The 23,264-nt window shown below is 41.7% G+C and overlaps 1 protein-coding gene across 2 annotated transcripts in view; it reads left to right on the forward strand.

Moving 5' to 3' along the window:
• The window catches only part of GMPS (guanine monophosphate synthase), a 72,192-nt gene that overhangs the window by 38,418 nt on the left and 10,510 nt on the right, over window positions 1–23,264 (forward strand). For both annotated transcript variants that reach the window (XM_040974841.1, XM_040974842.1), the window contains 9 exons: window positions 880–994; window positions 5,895–5,992; window positions 10,153–10,256; window positions 13,033–13,226; window positions 13,488–13,653; window positions 15,410–15,561; window positions 16,883–17,056; window positions 21,254–21,359; window positions 22,258–22,373. In XM_040974841.1, the coding sequence (XP_040830775.1) occupies window positions 880–994; window positions 5,895–5,992; window positions 10,153–10,256; window positions 13,033–13,226; window positions 13,488–13,653; window positions 15,410–15,561; window positions 16,883–17,056; window positions 21,254–21,359; window positions 22,258–22,373 (1,225 nt within the window). The remainder of the gene's footprint in view (window positions 1–879; window positions 995–5,894; window positions 5,993–10,152; window positions 10,257–13,032; window positions 13,227–13,487; window positions 13,654–15,409; window positions 15,562–16,882; window positions 17,057–21,253; window positions 21,360–22,257; window positions 22,374–23,264) is intronic.

Consider the following 23,264-nt stretch of genomic DNA (forward strand, 5'->3'; position numbering starts at 1 on the left):
ACTAGGCTACTCTGCCATGCCTAACACACATATTTTAAAGCATAACCCAGCTGTCAACTTTTGGGAAACAAACATTAAGATGATGATGATGATTTTTTAGGAGATGCACTTCGCGGTATTCCTGTTTGGTGTAACACACATAGCTTTAGCCCAGAGCCTCTGAGGTGGCTCCGTTAAAGTGATGGCTGTGCAGTTAGGGAAGCAGCTCATGGATGAATAGAGCGAACTACTCCCTGCACTGAAAATGTTTTGTAAAAGTTCATAGATAAAACCCATACATCCCCTTTATTGTTAAATCATAACAAAGTATTGAAATAAAGTATTCAACTCCCAACTTTACCTTTGCACTGCTCTGCTAATTTTAATGTAGCTGCATTAGAGTGTTGGCCTGGGTTCTGAGAAGGGTTTATGGTACAGAATTGATGTTATCTCTGTTTTCTGGCATGTGGACAGGTTTGAAATTTAACAGGGCACAATTAAACTGTACTTCCTGTTCTGTCATTGTGTGTGTGTGCTTTTTTCAAATTTGACTTTTCATGCCTTTGGTTTTTATGTCAGTGATGTTACTCTTTCTCAGAGTGGGCTCGTGTGTTTTATCTCTCTCTCAGATTTTTCCTTTATACGTTGAAAGTTTGTCTATTAACAAGTAAATGCCTAATTGATGAGCGTTCAGACACTGCAGTATAGTACAGTGAAAATAATTAAGTTCTGTAGGATATTAAATAGTTGGGATGAAGTCCAGATCTGTTACGATATACCAAAAATATGATAAAATCCTTTCATCTGTGTAGTTTGCCTTTGTAGTATCAGAGAACATGGATTTTGTGTAAAACAGAACAGTTGGAGCTGACTCACTAACCGTCTTGTTTAAACCCACAGTGCCATTATCATCTCGGGGGGACCTAATTCTGTATATGCCGAAGACGCCCCCTGGTTTGACTCGGCAATCTTCACGATCGGCAAGCCTGTCCTTGGGATTTGCTATGGCATGCAGGTATTTCTTCAAAACTTGCATTGAGCGTTAACTTAAACTTTACTGTTTGCAACTGATTCTTTATTAGTATTTTCTCTCATTAGGATATTTCTCTCATTAGTTAGCTGAGACAGTTTGTACATGCTAGAGCTATGTGTGAGCTGTATATTGTGGGTGAATTGACCTGGTAGGAAATCTGTTATCAGAAAAGTAAATTTCTTAATAAGACACTGTCCGTTTTAAAAAGGTCAAAACTTGTATATGGGACACAACACACTGGCTCAATTGACTGATTCCTCCTTCAGATGCTGGGACCCCGTATGGGTACCCATCCGTGTCCTGGCTGCTTAGCTCCCCATCCAGCTCCCTGCTTGTGGCCCAGCGCCTTGGGACCCTCTATCCCTGTCGGAGACCTGGAAGAAGCTCCTGGATCCTGGCTTCGGATCAGCTCAGCTTCTGCCCTTGTGGCCACTTGGGGAATTTCTCCTGCTCTGTAAATCTGCCTTCCTAATAAAAACAAATCTTCAAAAAAAAAAAAACACACAGAAAATCTTGTAAATGGATAAATGTAAAGGTTCAATATTCTTAATCTGAAAACCAAATGCTCTGATATCTGCAGCTTTTCCACCGTTTCTTCACATTGTGTAGAAAAAGCTCTGGAGTTTGGAACATTTAGGATTTTGAATATCTTGATACGGATGTGTAACTGGTAATCTGTGTACTTACTTATCCAATCAACACCCACCCTTCCTCCCCAAAAAATCCCTCCAACATTTGAAGGACTTTGGTTCCAACCATTGGGGATCGGCATACTCGGCCTATACCACATAGAGCCGTTAGTCATGATACAGCCATTAAAATTAGGCAATTCTGTCAGGAGTGTTTTTGTACTTGTACATACTCAGGGTAATTGGGAGTGGAAATGCTGAGTTTTCATTGTGTGCTTCCAGCTTCACTAGGTGATGGTATTTTTTCCCTTCAGTTTATACCTCACGTTACTATATATAAATGGGCACTGTTAAAATCTGTCAGAGTTGACAGGAATATGTATTTTTGTGTTTGTATACATGGGGAGGTATTCAAGGGGTTCACATTGTAGTCTTTAAAATAATTGTTTTTAGGATTTATTTATTGATTTTGGAAGTGCTTAAGAGAGGGGGCAGAGGAGGAATCTTCCATCCACAGGTCCAGTCCCCTGGTATCTGCTTCATCCAGGTCTCCTTTGTGGGTGTCAGGGGCCCAGACACTAAGACCAGTTAGTGGATAGGAAGTGGAGTAGCCAGGGCATGAACTGGTACTCGTGTGGGATCCATGCTGCAGTGCTGACCTCCGGAATTGTTTTTATTGGTGGAATTTCCTCCCCCCGCCCTTCCCAGTCTAATGCTGATTGAAAGGCAGGACATTTGAGAGTGATAAGAGAGGAGCTGAGTTCATTGAATGGTAGACCAGCCATGCTGTGTGGGGTTGTTGGCTTCTTTGAGGCAATTAGGACCTCAGAATTTCCTGAAACAAAAATTCAACAAGAAAATAGCTATTCAGTACACAGGATTATCTGTTCCTTCCCCAGACACACATTTGTTTGGCTGACTGCTCAGCTCTGCACACCTTCAACCATAAATATCTATAGTTAAGAAACTAGAATGAGCACAAACATCTGAGCAGCTGAGAGAGCCTGCAGTTTGGCAACAATCACTTGATTTTGTAGAAATCTTTATTTAGATTTTTTGGACTGTAGAATTGTTCTAGTATCTTTGGTCGTTTTGATGTTTTGATTCAGAACTTCCAGTAGGTTATTGATCTGATTGAGAACTACTAGTCAGGGCCACATGTTTGGGAAGTCATGGAGAGTAGCATGACTTATTTTGATAATCATATTAGTTTGAGTGGCTAGAGTGAAGAAGGAGGGGAAAGATGAGAAGAGGAACCAAAAGTTAGACAAGGGCTATGGAATAAAATTTTGTTTTGGATACTATAACTTGGACTTTATTCAGCGGGTGGACCAAGGATCAGCAAACTATGTCTGACCCTTTGTCTGTTTGTTTGGTTTGGTTGGCTGGTTTTTGGTGACCTGCAAAGAATTTTTACATTTTTAAAAAAAGATTTATTTATTGTTATTGGAAAGTCAGATATACGAAGAGGAAGAGAGACAGAGAGGAAGATCTTCTGTCTGATGGTTCACTCCCCAAGTGGCTACAATGACTGCAGCTGAGCCAATCTGAAGCCAGGAGCCAGGAGCCTCCTCTGGATCTCCCACACGAGTGCAGGGTCCCAAGGTTTTGGGCTGTCCTCGACTGCTTTCCCAGGCCACAAGCAGGGAGCTGGATGGGAAGTGGAGCAGGGCCACTGGGATTTGAACTGACATCCACATAGGATCTCAGCACGTGCAAGGCGAAGACTTTAACCAGTGCGCTATCACACCAGGCCCTATTTTTACATTTTAAATGATAAAATTGGGACAAGTTATTTTGACAGGTGAAAATGAAATTCATATTTCTGTGCCTGTCTTACAGTAGCCCAGCCACGTCCATTCTTTCAGATTGGATGCCTTGGGGGTCTGCTGCCAGGGCGGAGTAGTTGCTACAGACACAGAAGGGCTTGCAGAGGTTGAGTTCGTTACTGCCTGGTCCTTCACAGAAGACTGACCAGCTCCTATGGGGAAGCTGAAAGCCAGTGAGGAATTTACTTAGTCATGTTTTATTTTGGTAGTGAACATTTGTGATGTCGAGCGTATAGACTGAAAAATAGGAGGACTAGGCTGGTAGTACCTAAAATTGTTTGTTAGTTTTTATGCTACAGAAAGGTTTATGAGTCTTAATTTTGGAATTAATATTATTTGGGAAACAGAGCACTCCTTCTATAGTTTATTCCCCGAAGGCGTGTAATGGCTAGGGGTCAGCCTGGGTCATGCTGGGAGCTGGGGGTTCAAATCAGATTTCCCTCTTGGGCGGAGGAACCCAGTTCCTTGAGCCACCGCTGGCTGCTGCCTCGCAGGGTCCAGATCATCAGAAGTCTAGTCAGGAGGCAAAGCTGAATATTAAAACATTGGACTCTGCTGTGTGGGGCATGCGTATCTCAGCCACTAGACTCATTTTCCACCGTTTGGTTACACAAAGGTTCAGCAGATTTGTCTTCTGTTGGATTTACAGTGGAGTAGGGTTACAGAAGTGGCTAAGCAGAGAATATATCGGTTAGCCACTTACTAACAGTTTTGATGAGTAAGTGACTATGAATGCTGTACGATTGAATATTTAGCTCTCTGTCTGCTTTCTTTTGGAGCCTTGGTCAACCTGTGTCAACTTGAATGTGTTATTTTATACCTGTTGTGGAACAGACATATGGACTTGGAGCGATTATATCAGTGCAGAAATAATATTTGAAAATTCTGTAATTACCTCGGGTGGGATATAGGCATGCACAAATGATAAGATGATAAACACAAGGAGAGACAGTCAATTGAAATAAGACTTGAAAATATGAATAATTGGAAGGCCAGATTTTCTTGTTTATTTCTACAACACAGCTCTACAGACTTTCAAACTGTTCCACTGGGACCAAAGATTAAATAGCATGGAGAAATGTATACCCATCCTGATTCCTCCTTTGGTACTGTGGTTCCTGCTGTTTGTCCCAGCTTTTGCTAATTCAAGATAATCTTTTTTGAGAGGCACCAGCAGAGACAAAGATCTTCCATTCTCTGGCTCACTTCTCAAATGCCACGGCAGCTGGGGCTGGGCCTGGACCGACACTAGGGGCCAGGGTTCAATCTAGTTCCCCTGTGTGGGTGTCAGGGACTCATGCATTTGAGCTCTGTCACTTATCACTTGCTGCTTCTGGGTGCTGGAAACCAGAATTAGCAAGAAGCCAGGTTCTTGAGCAAGGCCATGATTTGAACCTAGACACTGTGGTGCAGGATGTGATCGTCCAAGCAACGTCAACCACTGTGCTAGATGTGCTCCTCTCAGACTTGTATAAAGAAGTCAGGACATCCTTAGTATTTTTAACAGGTGAATTAAAATGTATTTGAGTGGAAAATCTGTAGTGTTTGCCATAAAATAACCTCAGACTACATTTTTTTTTAAAGATTTATTTTTATTATTTTTTCATTGGAAAGGTGGATATACAGAGAGGAGAGACAGAGAGGAAGGTCTTCCGTCCGATGATTCACTCCCCAAGTGAGCACAACGGGCCGATACTATGTCGATCTGAAGCCAGGAGCCTCTTCCGGGTCTCCCACGCGGGTGCAGGTTCCCAAAGCTTTGGGCCGTCCTCGACTGCTTTCCCGGGCCACAGGCAGGGAGCTGGAAGGGAAGCGGGGCTGCCGGGATTAGAACCGGTGCCCATATGGGATCCTGGGCGTGCAAGGCGAGGACCTTTAACCACTTGCGCCACCGCGCCGGGCCCAGATTACATTTTTTAAAAGGTTCTCTTGTGTTTGTTTATATATACTATATATATATATATATAATATTTGAGAGATAAGAGAACAGAGTTGAGGAGGCAGAATCTGTTGATTCAGTTCCCAAATGGGCAGCAGGGATGGGCTAGGACGAAGTTGGGAGCCAAGAATTCCGTCTGGGTTCTCAGATGAGTGGCAGGTGCCCAGGCATGTCAGCTGGAAGCTGGATGGGAAGTCTGGCACTCCCATTTGGGACCCTGGAGTTGTACATGAATTAACTGTTAAACCCAGTGTACCCCAAAGCAGGCCCTTGGGGTTAAATTCCTAATCCGGTTCTGTTTTATAGTCATACCTCTTGAAAGGTGTGTGATTATACATAGTAACAGGTTGACTGCATGTTGCTGCTGTATTCGTTGGATGCATATGCAATGATATTTTGAAAACAAGTGTAAATTATTACATCAATATAACAAAATTACTTTCCTCTGATTTGTATTAATGTCAGTTCGTTTTCTCTTTAAACAGATGATGAATAAGGTATTTGGAGGCACCGTGCACAAAAAAAGTGTTAGAGAAGATGGAGTGTTCAACGTTAGTGTCGATAACACATGCTCATTATTCAGGTATTATATTTTTACATTAATGTAACGTTGCTACTGTTATGCATCAGAATTGCAGATTCTGTAATTCAAAAGCAGATAGGGTCACAGTAGAGAATGGTGATGGTGTTCATTTAGGAATACGGCCGGTACTTACACCAACACCTAAAGTGCAGTACCTGCGCGGTGGTGGACTGTTTGGGGTTGTTTACTGTCATGTCAGCATTTCTGCGTTTGCGTTTCCTGGAGTGTAATTTTAAGCATTGGTATACCAGATGTGACAAAGGGATAATGTTTCAAACTGTCCTGCGTCTGCAGTGCTCACGTGCATGCATCCTTTGCCTGCCCACCTCCTTCCTAGGCGCTTGCAGTCAGTACTGAATGTGTCTGTTATTTGCTTCCTCCTTACTTGCTCTGCATTGAGATAGAGTTGTATCTTGCTGTGCAGTCTTTTTGACACAATGAAAGAATTTGTTTTATTGCTCCTTGATAAAGACTGTAGCTCAACTGTCTGAATTTTGATGAGTGGGGTTAGAGTAAGCTATTCAGTAGCTTGCTCAACTCATCTTTTGCTTTATTGAGAAAAATTAAAATCTTGAATGATATTTTTTTGACAAGCTGCAAAGTGTGTGTCTAAGTCACTTGTTTTTTTTTTTGAGGGTTTTCTTTGTGTAAGCTCCACTTAATAAACTTTTTAAACCTGTATTTTACTTAGAAAAAAAAACAAACAAGTTTTCTCTTAACTGTGTTAACCTCTAAAAATCAGTTTGATATAGGACTAGTGAAGTCATTTTCAGCATCTCTTTATTTAAAAGGCAGAGATGGGATAAGACGGTTCTTCACCTTCAGGTTCACTCCTAGTATGGTTGCAGTAGTTGGTAGGTGGCCAGGAACCTGGAGCTCCATCTTTTAGGCCTAAATTTGCAGAAAGCTGGAGTTAGGAGTTGGAAATTGAACCGAGGCACTTTGCTTTGAGATGTAGTTGTACTTGCCAGGCAGAACATGCGTTCCCTGTAACATTGTTTTCCTGACAATTCCATTGACTAGAATCTAAATTTTTTTTAAGATTGATTTTTTTTTTAATCGTAAAGTCAGATTTACAGAGGTGAGACAGAGAGAAATATCTTCTGTCTGATGGTTCACTTCCCACATGACCACAATGGCAAGAACTGAGCCAATCCTAAGCCAGGAGGTAGGAACCTCTTCCGGGTCTCCCACTCGGGTGCAGAGTCCCAAGGCTTTGGGCCGTCCTCGACTGCTTTCCCAGGCCACAAGCAGGGAGCTGGATGGGACCTGGAGAAGCCTGGTTACAAGCCAGCACCTGCCTAGGGTCCCGGCTCCTGCAAGGCGAGTACTTTACGCACTTGACTACCACACCGGACCCCTACAGTATTAATAAATAATTCATCCCAAATTGGATAGATCAGAAACTTGAGAATTCAGCACGAGAGTATTCAGAATGTCTGCGGAGTGGCAGCATTGAGCAGGTGACACTGTCACCTGTAATACCAGCGTCACACAGGGACTCTGGTTTGTGTCCCAGCAGCTCGGTTTCCAATCCAGCTCCCTGTAGTCTCCTGGGAAGAGATGCAGAGGTGACCCCAGTGCTTGGGCATCTGAACCCACGTGGGAGACTTGGTCGAAGCGTCTGGGTTTCGCCTGTCCCAGCACTTGCCGTTGGCATCTGGGGGTGAAGCAGCAGATGAGTGGTTGCTCACTGTTTCTCTCCACTCTACCCTTCTGTCCTTTTCTCGTGCTCTCTTTCAAATAAACGAATTTTAAAAGTCCGTGGACATTTGTCTCATGAAAATATACGTGGATTTAAACATTTTTGCATCAAAAGAACTTTGTTTCATTTTTGATGAACTTTGAAGTATGTTTGTATATTCTACTTTTTGTCCAAAACTGGCTGTGTCTGGCTCTTGGTAAATATTGAGGAATAGTCACAATAGGTGGATGATCTCTTTTTAAGAATTTTTACATTTTAATTTTGAAAAAAAGCAAAAAATAATTTTTAAAACCTGGAAGCCTCTTACTGATAAAATTCATTAGAAATCCTGAGTTTACTTCATGTCATCATGGAGCGCTGTTTACTTAACCTTTATTCAAATGGTTGATTTTCAGAATTTCTTCAGCAATTCATTAGGATTTATGATGCTGTAATAAATCTTTAAGCATCTAGTTATGATTTTTTTTCTTCTAATTGTAAAATTTTAGGACTCCATTACTGCCTACACTGTTTTTCTTTTCTATTTTTAAGATCTGTGTTTATTTGAAAGGCAGAGACAGGTGCAAACACAGGTTTTCCATCTGATGGTTCACTCCACAAGTGGCTTAAACAGCCAGGGCTCAGCCAGACAGAGCCAGGAGATAGGAGCTCCATATTTTTGTGAGAAAGTCAGATCTGCAGAGAGAAGGAGAGACAGAGAAAAAGACCTTCCATCCACTTGTCTACTCCCCAAGTGACTGCAACAGCCAGAACTGAGCTGATCTAAAGCCAGGACCCAGGAGCTTCTTCCAGGCACCCTACATGGGTGCAGGGTCCTCTACTGCTTTCCTAGGCTAAAAGCAGGGAGCTGGATGAGAAGCAGGGCCACCAGGACACACACTGGCACCCATAAGGGATCCTAGAGTGTGCAAGGCAAGTAGTTTAACCACTAGGCTATCGCCCCGGGCCTGCTTTATTTTATTTTTAAAATTTATCTTATTTGAAAGACTGAGTGAGCACACAGTTGGTTTTCTTATTTCTCATCTACAGTCCATGCTCACAATGCCTGCAACTGCTAGGGTGAACTTAGGCCACAGCCAGGAGCTGGGGATTGAATCTGACGGTCGCACAGGAGTAACAGGAATTCATCTACTTGGGCCGTTCCCTGCTTCCTCTCAGTGCACACACTGAACGGGGGAGGGGGCGGGGGTTGGACTCAGAATTACAGCTGGAACCAAAGCCAGGCACTCCTGTATGGGTTGTGCTGAGTGGAGTCCCAGCCTCTAAACCAAGCATTCATCCACTGTTTATTTGTATGTAATTCTTTAATGTGTTCCTTATCAAAATTTTCTCATTATGTAAATAAGGTCTTTTTTGGTTGAATTGTTTTATCGCAGTCCAGAGAAAGTCCACCCATTGCGTTTGATTAATGCTGGCTAAGTATCGATCTGTAGAAGCTCCCCACTCCCAGAAGTTCCTTAATTAAATGCTGCTAATTTGCCTCATACTAGGCTGTCATTGTTTCTAAAACTTTTCAGTGAACAAAGTTGGCAGTGGCTATTCTTGAAAGAAAGAAGATCTTTTACTATACATTATTAAAGTGAAAAATCAGTTCTCTAACACCTTTGATATCCCGATTCACAACACTTAAACCAAAAAACTGAAGATTACTGATTACAGTATGAATATATTGTACAGGGATGCACCGTTAATTATTGTGACATAAAACTAGTGATTAAACCATTAAGGTGTTTGGAATATCTGTGTTACAAACAACACAATGGAGATACAGTGTTGAAACTGTTAGAGAGCAAGAGAGAGGATACCAGGTACAGGTGTGGGGTGTCAGGAGTCTACAGCCGAGCTTGGCACTAGCAGTCCCTGCTGCACTCCAGAACCACCACCCGCTATGGCCCAAGTCGGGAGTCTTCAAGCTCCCGTTGGAGTGCAACAGCCAGGGATTTTTTTTTTTTTTCTAAAACTATCCAATCAGCAGATGACATTCTGGTGCACGCAGTACAAATCCTCCAGCTTCACCTTAAAACTCAGACCACACCTTTAGCCAGTCAGCCGGCAAGTGTATTTATAGAAGCAGATAACTGTGGTTAGCTGTGCTCAAAATTTAGTTAAGGAACCAACATGAAGTCGCACCTACCCACTGCTGTGGGGTGCTGTCACCTGGCTACACCATCAAAAAGTAATTTTGTGAGCTCTTAATCTTTTTCTGTATGACTATGCTACCAAAATAACATATTTGTTTAGTGTTCAATTTTTTATCGATTATAATACTTGAGATTTAATACTCTTTCATTGGCTTTATTTATAAAGGACACAAAAAATTAAATGCTAGTAGTGAAATATTGCTGCATTCTTTTGTATTTTTAATGCATATGTAAGACAATTTTGTATTTCTAAGGAAGAGAACTCATCAAGTTTTAATTAAGAAATGTGTTATTTTCTTTTTTGTTTGTCTTAGGAGTCTTCAGAAGGAAGAAATTGTTCTGCTTACACATGGAGATAGTGTAGACAAAGTGGCTGATGGATTCAAGGTTGTGGCGCGTTCCGGAAACATCGTAGCAGGTGAAGAGTCTAAAACTTGTATGAACTTCATTGAAATAGATCTGAAGAAAATGTAATCTTGAAATCACTTGTTGGCTTTGAAATACTTTTTTTAAGAAAAGATTTATTTTAAAAAAAAAGAAAAAAAAGAAAAGATTTATTTATTTTTATTGGAAAGTCAGATAAGAGAGGAAGATCTTCCGTCCACTGGTTCACTCCCCGAGTTGCCTCAGCGGCTGAAGCTGAGCCTTACCAAAGCTAGGACCCTGGAGCCTCTTCCAGGTCTCCCACGTGGGTGCAGGGTCCCAAAGCTTTGGGCCGTCCTCGACAGCTTTCCCAGGCCACAGGCAGGGAGCCGGATGGGAAGTGGAGCTGCCAGGGTTAGAACTGGCGCCTATATGGGATCCTGGCACATTCAAGGCTAGGACTTTAGCCGCTATGCCACTGCTCTGGGCCCTGAAGTCCTTTTAAAAATGTTCATCCTAATAAAGACTTTGATGCATAAAACACTGCTTTTATATCTCAGTAAAAGAATTTGAGAATGCTCATGGTCGTCCTGTGGTTACTGATTGTTATGCCTGTCTTGGTATAAGTAGACATGTACGTGAGATGTGTCCGTGACTGCTAGGGCATTTCTGTCACCCAGAGTTGGCAGACTGGCCAGCTTAACCTGTGGTTTGCTTTTCTGTGCCCAGAGCTAAGGCTGGTTTTGTTATCTAAGGGTTAGGATAAAGCAGGAGCACTACATATGTCTTACAAAGCCTGAAGTATCTGCTCTCTGGCCTAGGCAGAAAGTTTGCTGATCCATGTTCTAAATAACTTGTTCTATACTTTCTTGTGAAAGATGGAGATGTTTTGATATGCCTACCCGAATAATGTTGTAATCAATTTCTATCTGTCTTAGAAATAAATTAATAAGTTCATCAATAAAGCCTGTTTTGTTTGAGATACTGCACCTAATAATTTAACAAAAATTTATGGCCAAACTTATCAACAGTATATATAGATGGGCTAGTGCATTTTTAATCATTCAGCAAATATTTGTGTACTTAGCTGTATATCGGGGACAGTTCTGGGAGTCAAGGATATAGTAGTAGCCAAACAGACAAAATTCTTGTTTTAACATTAGAACAGAGAAGACATAATACACATATTCATAGGGTTGAAAGATAGTGTCTATTTTGGAAAAAGTGATGAGGTGTTTGAGAATTGTTACTATGCTTTACTATAGTTGTTTTATATGTGATATTCAGAAAAGATATTCCTGTAAAATGGCATTTCACCTAAAGATAGTGTTCAGCTCTGGAGAAAGAGGAAACAAACCGTAGACCATGTTGAAGAACAGCAGAACGGCAGTGAATTAGGATTGGAGCAGTGCAATCCTGGAAGAAAATAGAAAATAAAGTACTTGAAAAGTGTGTGGATCATGGCAGACAGACATCTTTATTTTGGAGCAGGTGTTTCTGAAACGCACGCATGGATTTTTTTTTTTTCTTTTTCGTTTTGTATATTTTCCATGAGTTCTTTGAAGATCCCATGCAGTGGAGATCAGAGTACAGGGACGTTAAAGCATCGTCAGCCTCGGCTTGTCCTGCAGTGAGGTAGGGTTTGAGCCATAGGGAGACATGATTTACTGTAGGATTATGCTTCAGTGAAGACAGAAAGAAGCAAGATCGAAGATACAAGAAGCAGCAAGAGCAGCTAGAGACAGTTTTTTCTTGGACAGGGAAACAGGTGCAGTAATCATGATTGGATTCTGACGTGTTTGGAAGGGAGAGACAGAGAATTTACTCTTAGATTGGATGCAGAATGGGGTAGACAAAGTAGAATCAAATTTTAATTTCTATGTTTTTTAGCCCAAATAGTCAGGAAGACAGTTTCTGTTTACCTGGAAAGGCCCTAGGACTGTGGGTTGGCATTATTAAATTAAAAATGCTTTATGAAAGCTCAGGATGAAGGTGGCTGTATGTGTGTCTGCATTCTGCAGGGTCAACCTGGGGCTGGAGAGTCGGGGTTGATGAGCATATGCAGTCAGGAGAGCTTGAGAACCTTTGGAGTGTGTAGAGAACCGATTTAAAGACTAAGAGCTGAGTGATTTCGTTGTATAGGGTTAGGCAAGGTCAGAGGGTTCAGCAAAGATTGAGAAGGAACAGATAGTAAAACAAAAATTGAATCCAGAGACTGGAATTCCGGAAGCCAAAGTAAAAAGCATGAGACTGTGTGATGAGTAGAATGAAGAAGAGGTCAGGAGCAAAAATGGCTTGATTCTTGATACATTGTCTTAGCATCTCAGAGCCATCAAATAAGGATAATATTTTTATATACACATGTAAAACATCTTATAATACTTGTCTAAAGCAAATTATTCAAGTGAAGTTATGTGGAGAAAATATTATCAAAAATCATTTAGTGTATGCTGATAAGTTTGGCATATAAATTCATTTCGCACAGAAACGTGGAAGCTGCACATTGGATGTGAAGTCCTTATGGCTCTGAGAATCAATACTGAGTTGTTACTGTGTTAAACAGACAAAACGAAGGAGGTTTCCTAGACAAGTAAGAGTGAAATGATTGTGTAGGATTTATTGTACTGTTTTATAAGCCCATTATTTGCTGTATTAGAGATCTTTAGATAGTTATGGTAATGAAGCTTTTGTTTATATTATAGTTTTTTTTGCTCTGTAGCCAAAGGCAACTGAACTATATTGGTTTTAGAGTTATAGAGGAGGTTGTAGATACCAGTTGAGTCTTTATCAACATGAAAATAATTTGATTTGTGATTATTTCCTTTATAAAGGTATAGCAAATGAATCTAAAAAGTTATATGGAGTACAGTTCCACCCTGAAGTTGGCTTGACAGAAAATGGCAAAGTAATACTGAAGAATTTCCTGTATGATATAGCTGGGTGCAGTGGAACTTTCACTGTGCAAAATAGAGAACTTGAATGCATTCGGGAGATCAAAGAGCAAGTAGGCTCATCGAAAGTTTTGGTAAGCAGTTTATCACCTGCTTTCTGTCTACACATTTATGTTGGTAGTGTTGGAATGCAGCTCTGGATTCCTCAGTGCAACCCATACCTGTTGACTGGGTGAATACACCTTATGTGTACTACAGTTTTTGAAGTGGATTTCAACTACTATACATACCTTTGACATAGTAGTATGTTTACATAATGATTAAAGCTACCAGTTTTGTTTCTTTTTTTGCTTTTCTGCTAAGTAGGATTTATTTCTTTTCATTTAACCCGGCAGGTTTTACTCAGTGGCGGAGTAGACTCAACAGTTTGTACAGCTTTGCTAAATCGTGCTCTGAATCAAGATCAAGTCATTGCTGTGCACATTGATAATGGCTTTATGAGAAAACGAGAAAGCCAGAGTGTTGAAGAGGCCCTAAAAAAGCTTGGAATTCAGGTCAAAGGTATTGATGAATCTTAGAAAGAGCTAATTTGCATATTGAAAACTGGTCAAATGAAATGAACACACTGCTTTGACAATTACACTTTCTTTCAATGAACTTGTGGAAGTGCTTGTTTTTGTTCCATCAGAATTGCTTCTGGGTCAATAAAGGTCTCATTTTAGCATTTCAACCTGTTGATTTGTATTAATGTTACACTTAGTTGGATGTTACTACTTTCAGCTGTTTTGTTCTCTACTGGTCACTAAGTGGTCTTTGCCTATTTTGTACCCAAGGACTTTTATATATAGATGCATAAATTATTTTGCAAGCAGAAAAACTTGTGGAAAGGGGAATGAAGAGTCTAGTGTTTTTTTTAAAGGACTAATTTTTACAGCCATTAGTAAACTTCTGGGTTTCTTTTTTAATGTAATTGAAAGCCAGACTGACAAGGAGAGACAGAGCGAGGTGGTATGGGGTGGGACAGGGTGGTTGGAGGGGAGAGTGATATCTTGTGTTTTTGGTTCATTCCTCAAAGTGCCACAACCACCAGGCTAGGTCAGGCTGAAGCTAGGAACCAGAAACTCCGTGCACGTTCACACATGGAGGCTGGGAATCAAGGGCTCAAGTCCAAGCACGTTAGCAAGGAGCTGGATTGGATGTGGAGGGGCTGCGACTCAAACTCACTGTGATATGGGGTGTAGACACCCGAAGCTGCAGTTTGACGCACCATTCTGTAACACCCACCTCACTAGTAAATTTGTTAGTCTGTTGGCATCATTTTTTCTTAAGGATATTAGAAAGAATTATGGGAGAGAGAGAAAAGCTTCCATCTGCTTGTTCACTCCCTAGATGCTTTAGTAGAAGAGAGATTAAAGTCATTTCACGTTAATTTAGCAAATCCAGGCCTGGTGCAATGATGCAGTGGCTAAATCCTCATCTTGCAAGCACCAGGATCCCACATGGGTGCCAGGTCATGTCCTGACTGCGAGCCTCTGTCTAGCTCCCTGCGTTGGAAGGCAGTGAAGGATTGCCCAAAAGCCTTGGCACCCTGATCCCTTGTGGGAGACCCAGAGGAAGCTTCTTGCTCCTGGCCTTGTGTTGGCTCAGCTCTGGCTGTTGTGGCCGCTGGAGTGAATCAGCAGATGGGAAATCTTTCTGAATATTCTTTTCCTATAAAAATAAGGGGGAAAAAAGGCAGAATGTAGTAAAAATCAGCACCTAATGATAACTTCTTCTGCCTTCCACTTTGTTCAGCCCTGGAGGTTATTAAGGAGGGAGACTGGGGGAGTCTTTGGTATAATTGACCATCTTAAGGGAAAGATGTACAGATTCAGTGAAATTCCCGACTGCCTTAGCCTCTTGGGGTGTAAAGTTTACTTGTAGTTAAGCATTGCTACTAAATGGAGATCTTAGTTTTTATTTCTTTGTCCTTAATATTAAAGAACCACCAAGGATCACTAAACATATGTTCAAAAGAGACTTAACAGTCCAAAGGACTTTGATTGTCTGCAGATGAACTGCTGCTTTGCCTGCCTGAGGCTGTGCTTCTTGCTGTAGCTTTTGTGTTGTCCTGCTGGAGCACTCAACAGAGGGACAACATGCTTGTTGCCATCCTGGCCTTGGAGTTCTCAGAACCAAATTCCAAGAATGCCCATGGCTGACTGTGTGTGACTCATGCTATATTGATGGAACATGGAGGTAGATTTACATGAGTTCTAAGAGTCCGCTCAGGATTTTTTTTCCTGTTAGTTTAAAATATTTCTCTCCTTTCCTCTAGTAATAAATGCTGCTCATTCTTTCTACAATGGAACAACTACACTGCCAATATCAGATGAAGACAGAACCCCACGAAAAAGAATAAGCAAAACATTGAATATGACTACAAGTCCTGAGGAGAAAAGAAAAATCATTGGGGATACTTTTGTTAAGGTACTTTTCTTTTAAATTATCTGACATGTATGGTGGCAGCTGAGTGAGGGGGAGTTCCCCTCTCTGCTTGGTTGGTCCCCAAGCCCATGAGAGAGATTGAGCTTGCCTGAAGCCAGGAGCTGGAGAACAGTCCTTGGCTCCCACCCATGGGTGACACGGACCTGGGGGCACGAGCCGTCATTGCTGCCGCCAGGAATCTGAAATCACTAGAGACTGAAGCAGGAGCTGGTGCCTTGGGTGTTGAGTGGCGTGGGTCGGACATCCCAGCCCAGCCCCACTGGGTTGGGACCAAATTCCTGCTCTCATACGTTTCTTTGAATATCTTCAGTTTGTTCTGTAAGGAGTCTTCAGAAAGTTTATTAAAATTGCATGTTATGAAAAATTGTGTGTGACTTTAAAATATGCAACAAATTTAATTTCATTTTTCTACAAAGCATTTGATGTGAATCTTAATGTTTCACTTTTTAACCATTATATTAAATAGTCAACAGATTTTTTAAAAGATTCACTTATTTTTATTTATTTTAAAAGACTTATTTTTATTAGAAAGTCAGATATACAGAGAGGATAGACGGAGTGGAAGATCTTCAGTCCAATGATTCACTCTGCAAGTGGCTGCAATGGCCGATGCTATGCCAATTCGAAGCCAGGAGCCTCTTCTGGGTCTCCCACATGGGGGCAGGGTCCCAAGGCTTTGGGCTGTTCTTGTCTGCTTTCCCAGGCCTTAAGCAGGGAGCTGGAAAGGAAATGGAGCTGCCGGGATTCGAACTGGTACCCACATGGGATCCTGGTGTGTGCAAAGCGAGGACTTTAGCTTCTAGTCTACTATGATAATTTAGCGCCAGGCCTCCCACCATAGCTTTTTTTTTTTTTTTAGATTTTATTGGAAAGGCAGATTTACAGAGAGAGAGAGACAAAGATTTTCTTCTGTCCACTGGTTCACTCCCCAAGTTGCAACAGCCAGAGCTAAGAAGATTCAAAGCTAGGAACCCAGAGCAGCTTCTTGGTCTCCCTTGCCCAGGTCATAATCAGGGAGCTGGATGGCAAGTGGAGTAGCCAGGATACGAACAGGCTCCCATATAGGATTCTGGCATGTGCAAGGTGAGGACTTTAGCCACTAGGCTACCATGCCGGGACTCACCATAGCTTTTTGAATCATGTTAAAAGCATATATTTTTCAAAGAGTTTATTTTGAAGAATGGTAGATTTTACTTCATAGTCATTGTTGCAAAAGGGCTCTAGGAAATTTGAATGAATATAAAATTTTACTTTTAAAAAACATCTAGCTCTTACAAGGCTATTTTGTGTTTTGTGGTTACAGATTGCCAATGAAGTAATTGGAGAAATGAACCTGAAACCAGAGGAGGTTTTTCTTGCTCAAGGTACTTTACGGCCTGATCTGATTGAAAGTGCATCATTTGTTGCAAGTGGCAAAGCTGACCTCATCAAAACCCATCACAATGACACAGAACTTATCAGAAAGTTGAGAGAAGAGGTAAAACTTATGTGAACTCTTCCGTAAAGTACATATCTGGAGAACCTGTTTCCCGGGGATGTAGAGCTGCTTTCATTGCTCACTAGGAACCCCCAGGGCCCTCAGCAGTCACTCCTTAGCCTCCTCCCGGCACGAGGCAGGCAGCAACCACTAATTTATCTTTTGTTTCTATAACAGAAATCCAACATATGGGATTAAAAAGACAGTTGGCTTCTTGTGCTAACCATGGTGTTTGTTGGATTCAGTTATGTTGTAGCACGTATTACAAGTTGTTTTTCACTGCCGGGTAGTAGTTCAATATAAATATATGCCCCATTGTATTTATCCATTCATGAGTTGGTAGACCTTTGAGTTGTTTTTTGTTTTGGCTGTTTTAACTACTGGTGTTATGTGTGCCGGTTAAAGTTTTGTGGAAGTATGTTTTCATTTTTGTTGCTGTTTTCCTAGAAGTCGTGCTGCTTAGGTCAGAGGGTTAACTCTGTTTTTATATTTTGAACTACCGAATGTTAGGAGGCACCATGCCCCGGTCTTCACAGTGTGAGGTCACAGTCTTCAGTCTCACCAGGAGTGCTGGGTACCTTTTTCTTTTTTTTTGAGGTCAGACACAAAACAAAACCTACCATGTGACCATTTTGTCAAGTGAATGTACCTACATTTACAGTGAGTGAATTCTCCATACTTCACAGTTCCTGTGGCAGCACAGACTGCTTGCTGACAGCACATCGCTGGTGACTGCCGTTCTCTGTGCTCATTGGACTGTCCTAACCTCCCGTTTTGCAATTTTGCAATTGTTGTGTTTTACTTCAGCAAAATGTCTTCATTGTCCTTGTTACAGTGTATTACAGAGTTCTCTCATTCTTTACAAATGAATCATATCCTCTGTGTGTCTGTCACATTTTACCTGTTCACTGGTGGACATTTAGGTTGCTTCCGTCTTTTGGCCATTGTGAATAGCGCTGCTGTGAATTTGTGTAATGCAGATACTTAGAGATACTTTTGCATGCTTACCCAGAAGGCAGTTAGGCAATTGCTAATTATGCTAATAAAAGGGGATATTAGAGTTCTGTTTTTGGGCTTTTTTGGAAGAGGTTTCATAGGGTTTTCTATCGAAATTGCATTATTTTGCAATCCAGCCAGCAGTTTAGTTTCTTTCTTTTTTTAATGATACTTGTCCGAATGAATTTACTACCTGTGAATATATTTCACTGGTTTTGACTGTTTCTTTGACTATGGTGTTATTGAGTATCTTTTAAAATTTTATTTTCAATGTAGTTTAAATAGTGAAAAGGATGTACCTCCATGTGGGCCACTAGTCAGTGGGGGGGGGAGGGGTCGAGGTATGGAGCGAGGGGTGGGACAGGTGTTTTCCATTTGTGTCTGCACTGGGGGTGGGAGCAAGCCAGTAGCCTCTCCTTGTTGCCAAATTACATCAAGTAACTGTGAAAGGGACACTGTCGTTGGATGTCATTTTAGAGACCCCACTGTACGGCAGAGTGATGGATGGATGGATCCTTGAGTAGTTTTGATAGTTTTGAGTTGTTGGTTTCATTGCTGAAGAGTTGAGAAAATCTTTCTAAGCTGTGTTGATTGATAAAGTCCACCTCAGTGCATCCAGACACTTGTTCCAAGGCTTGAACAGGAGAGCTATCCACCCTGTTCTGCTGTCCATCCTCTGACAAGGCAGCCAGTGTCCCCTGCTGCCTAGATGGTAAGCCGTCATGGCCTCCGTGTACACGTGGGCATAGTGTCCCCACTGCACAGGCAGTAGCAACTGATAAGGCCCAGTCTTGACACATGCACTCCAAGGTCGAACTAAGTATGTATTTTCCCTGTGGCTGGGGTTTGAGTCCAGTTGTCTTGGTTGGGGAGTTCCCCAAGAAACCTTGCCTGGGATGACCCCAGCCCTGACTCTTGTGTGCGCTAGCTGGTGTGGGGTCCACTTCAGTTTGTCACCCACACCAGCCCATGCACATCCTGGTGAGCTGGTCAGCTCTGCCCTCACCATATCTCCTTTGTAAATCAATCCCAATCCAGCCCTCTCCAGCCCAGCTCTTAGGCACACCAGCAGAAACTGCAGCCTAGTCAGGACAATCGCTAATAGCCCCAACCAGGCCTGACTTGAGTTCTGGCATCTGAGTGAGCTGGCATGTGCAGCTGTCTAGACTGGTCTGTGCCACAGCCATCCAGCTTCTGCACATACCCGTGCATGCTGTAGCTATGGCTTAGTCCAGCTACCCTCCTACCCAGCATACACACATGCTGATGAGTGCTGTCACCCTATCCAGCTTGGTCCACCTACAGCCCTGATTCTTGTGCTGACTGCCAGGAACATTAGCTTGGCAGAGGAATACCCACAGTTCCCCTGCTAGTCCCACTTCCAGCCCCAGGTCCTGCTCTTGCTAGGGGTTAGTGCCGTCCAGCCTGACATGAGTTGTGCCCAGTCCCAGCACTTGCCAGGGGATGGAATGGCAAAGCCCAGCTGACTACCCCTTCCTGTGGCTCTTGCATGTGGCAGCAAATGTGGTGGCCTAGCCTAGCACAGCCCTTCCCCAATTCGTATGCAGGCCGATGGGTGTGGCAGCCCTGCCATCCTGCTCTGCCCATGTTCAACATTGGGAGTAGTGCTCCAGCAGGAGGATTCTTGACATTTCCCTTCCAGTTTTGCATCCAGTGAGCGTCTTGCACCTGCCTGTGAGTGCTGTAGCGCAGTCTGACATGCCCTGGCCTGTCTTGCCTCTGTGTTTGCTGATGGGTACTGGAGCCTGGCTCTGCTACAACCAGTCCCAGCTTACCCTGGCCGGTGCTGCAGACTAGCCAGCCTGACCAACCCCCTTTCTCGGCCCTCATGTGAACTGGCAAGTATTGGGGTCCATCCCAGCCTGGCCTACAGCCCCTCCTGGCTCTGATACCTGCTGTGGACTGACCTGACACGGCCCGTGCTGTCCCCAGGCTTTGCTCTTGCTCTGACGAGCAGGAGCTGCAGCCTAATAGGAATTCAACAAAATTTTCCCTGTCAGACCAGCTCCCGGTCTTGGGTTTTGAGTGGACCAGTAGGTGCTCAGCACAGCCTGACGTGGTCTGCCTGCAGTCCTGGCATTCACTGGTGGGTGCTGTGGCCCTTCCTGACTGGCCCACACCCATTTCAGTTTTTAGCCGGTGGTTACCACATCCTGGTCCTGCCTCACCTACCCCCAGACTCAACTCATGTGGACCAGCCCACTCCCAATCTGGCTCTTGCGAGTTCCAGGAATTACTGGGGTCTGGCCCAATCTGGACCATTGAGCATCTTTTCAAATTTTTGTTGGCTGTTTGTATAAAAATCTTAGAAAATTCTGTTCCTTTGTTCATTTTGAAAATTGGCTTGATTATCTAATTGTGTTTTGTAAAATTATGCTGATTGTAAATCTTTAAAAATGTGACTAGTAAACTTTTTAAATCTTCTGTGGATTGCCTTTTCCTGTAATTTTTAGAGTTAATTCATTCATTCATTTATGTTGCAAAGGAAGATATACAGAGAGGAAGATCTTGCATCTGCTGATTTACTCCCCAAGTGACTACAAAGTCTAGAGCTGAGCCGATCCAAAGCCAGGAACTTCTTTGGGGTCTCCTGCACAGCCGCAGGGCCCCAAAACTTTGAGCCATCCCCTACTGCATTCCCAGGCCTTAAGCAGGGAGCTGGATGGGAAGTGGAGCAGCCAGAATATGAACTGGTGCTCATATAGGATCCCGGGTGTGCAAGGCAAGGAGTTAGCCACTAGGCTACCGCACCGGGGCCAAGGTTTTAGTTTTAAAACAGTAGTATGATATTTACTACCCCTCTATAGTGTAGAATTTATTTCTTTTATATGTTTTAAGTAACCTATTTACTTGTCCTTCTTATGGAGCCTTCAGTATATGGCGTAAACTCCTTATTTTTCTCTAGATGTGGAGCCCATAGGTGTAAGATGCTTCATTGAGAGTGACTGGGTTATTACTCTGACTTAGCTTTGCAGGGTTTGTGTTAAAATGTTTCCACTGAAATATTCATCTAATTCTTTGCAAAAGCAGAGGACTAAAAACTTTAAAATGTATACTTTTAAAAACAATTCTGTGATGCAGGAAAACGACATATAGGAAATGCCTGCTCTCCTATCACTGTTTCCCAAGTCATTTTTGTTACTAATTTGTATTAATTGCCTTTTTCGCTCTTCCTTATAGGGAAAAGTAATAGAACCTTTAAAAGATTTTCATAAAGATGAAGTGAGGATTTTAGGCAGAGAACTTGGTCTTCCGGAAGAATTAGTTTCTAGGCATCCGTTTCCAGGTAAACAATAGAGTTAAATGTTTCATTGTGTCTTTAATCCTTCCTGTTTAGGAAAAATCAGTGAAAATAATTTTGAAACAATGTTTTATTTCAGGATTATGTCATATAAGAGAAAAGAAATGATGGTTAAGAAGCAAACATACTGTTGGGGATAGCTAATGTATTTTACTAAATGCTCATTTTCTGTTGCGTTTGTAGTAAGTTGTCTCTGGCGTGGAAGTTTTAATAACATTGCCATCAGTCCTGGGTCTGGAATCTGTGTGATCTTTGTCTTGTGCCATGATGGGCGTTCCATGGAAGGAGGGTGGACCACATCGGACTTTCTAAAATCCTTATCAGTGTCTGATTTATCTGGACGAAGCACTTCATTTGTATAACTAAGTTAAGAATAAGGGAGTTTAGTTTTCTTAGAAAAATAGAGGGCATATTTGTTTAAAGTCAAAACTATGTCCTTTTTTTAAAATTTTGTAGGATTTGTTTTGTTTATTTGAAAGGCAGATCCATGTGTTCGTTGTTTTAAGTAATTTTTGTGCTATTTTCCCTAAATTGGATTGGTAATTAAAGCTGGAAACTGATTGTAAGGTTTTTTTTTTTAATGGTGCAATTCTGTGGAATTGTACCATAAAATTCAAAACAAAAAAATTGTCCAAGAAGAAATTTTTTAATCTTTAATAGGTGAAATATAAGCATAGGGAATCGTATTTATAGGAAGAAAATGAAAACATTCCAAAAATGAGTAGAATGGCAAATGTAACTATATTTGAATTAAAATACTTTATGAAGTAAATGAGATGGCAAATCTTAATTTTGAAAGAATATTATGTTTTGGAAATAGTGGTTTTAAAAACATTTTATATTAGATATAAAATGAGAATTATCTTTTATTTCTTGTCTTTAGGTCCTGGCCTGGCAATCAGAGTAATATGTGCTGAAGAACCCTATATTTGTAAGGACTTTCCTGAAACGAACAATATTTTGAAGATAGTGGCTGATTTTTCTGCTAGTGTTAAAAAGGTAATAATTTGACACAGTTAATCAGGGGAAGGAATTGAACTTCCAAAGTAGTACACTTCTGCCTTATTTTTGGGAAGGTTTTTAGGCTTTGATTATTTGAAGAATCAGAATACCATGACCTTTGAAATGACTACTTAAAAGCATTCAAGATACTTTCTGATACAAACTTCTCTGTTTAGCCAGATAATTGTGGATATTCAAATCCCTGAAAGTACTAAAGTGTTTTAAAATGTTCTTTCATACATATTCCAAGGAAGTAAGGGAATTCTTCGATTTAAGAACTCATGGAGAAAATTAGTTCAGGAATCTTCAGCTTCGCTCTGCCAGAGGGTAGCTACTAATATGTAATCAAGGGCTTTGGTTTGAACAATTCCATTCATGCATAGGTATCTAAATGTGGGGGGTTGAATCCATGAAGGAGTGGACATTAGACTATAGAGATGTACAAACTGCACTTTAGCTACAAAGGTCTTAATTCATATGCAGTCTGAAAACAGAATTTATTGTAACGTGGACCTGGATTGGTGGTGCTTCCGGGGGACAGGCCAGAAGCGATGTAACTGCTCTCTGAAAGGTCTTCATTGGGCCCCAGAGAATTCCCGCTGAGTTGAGTTCTAGCAAGTAAGAACTGATGCTCTTTGATTTTTTGTTGTGACACATCATAAATGACTAGCAAAATAAGACTCCTGTGACTTCAGATACTGGCCAAAGCAAGCAGTTCATAGAGTAAATGGAAATAAAACAAGCTATTGATGGCAAACTGTAAGAAACTGGTAAATATGGCAGTGTTAAATTAAGTATTGGAAATAATTGACGTTAAAATTGGCTGAGATGTGAATTAGTGAACAAAATCTGGATGCTAAAAATTGCTCCAGAGTCGGCATTCGGGTT

The sequence above is a fragment of the Ochotona curzoniae genome, unplaced genomic scaffold (genome assembly GCF_017591425.1).
Source record: "Ochotona curzoniae isolate NIBS_2020 unplaced genomic scaffold, NIBS_Ocur_1.0 contig_2599, whole genome shotgun sequence".
In the NCBI taxonomy this organism is placed as follows: domain Eukaryota; kingdom Metazoa; phylum Chordata; class Mammalia; order Lagomorpha; family Ochotonidae; genus Ochotona; species Ochotona curzoniae.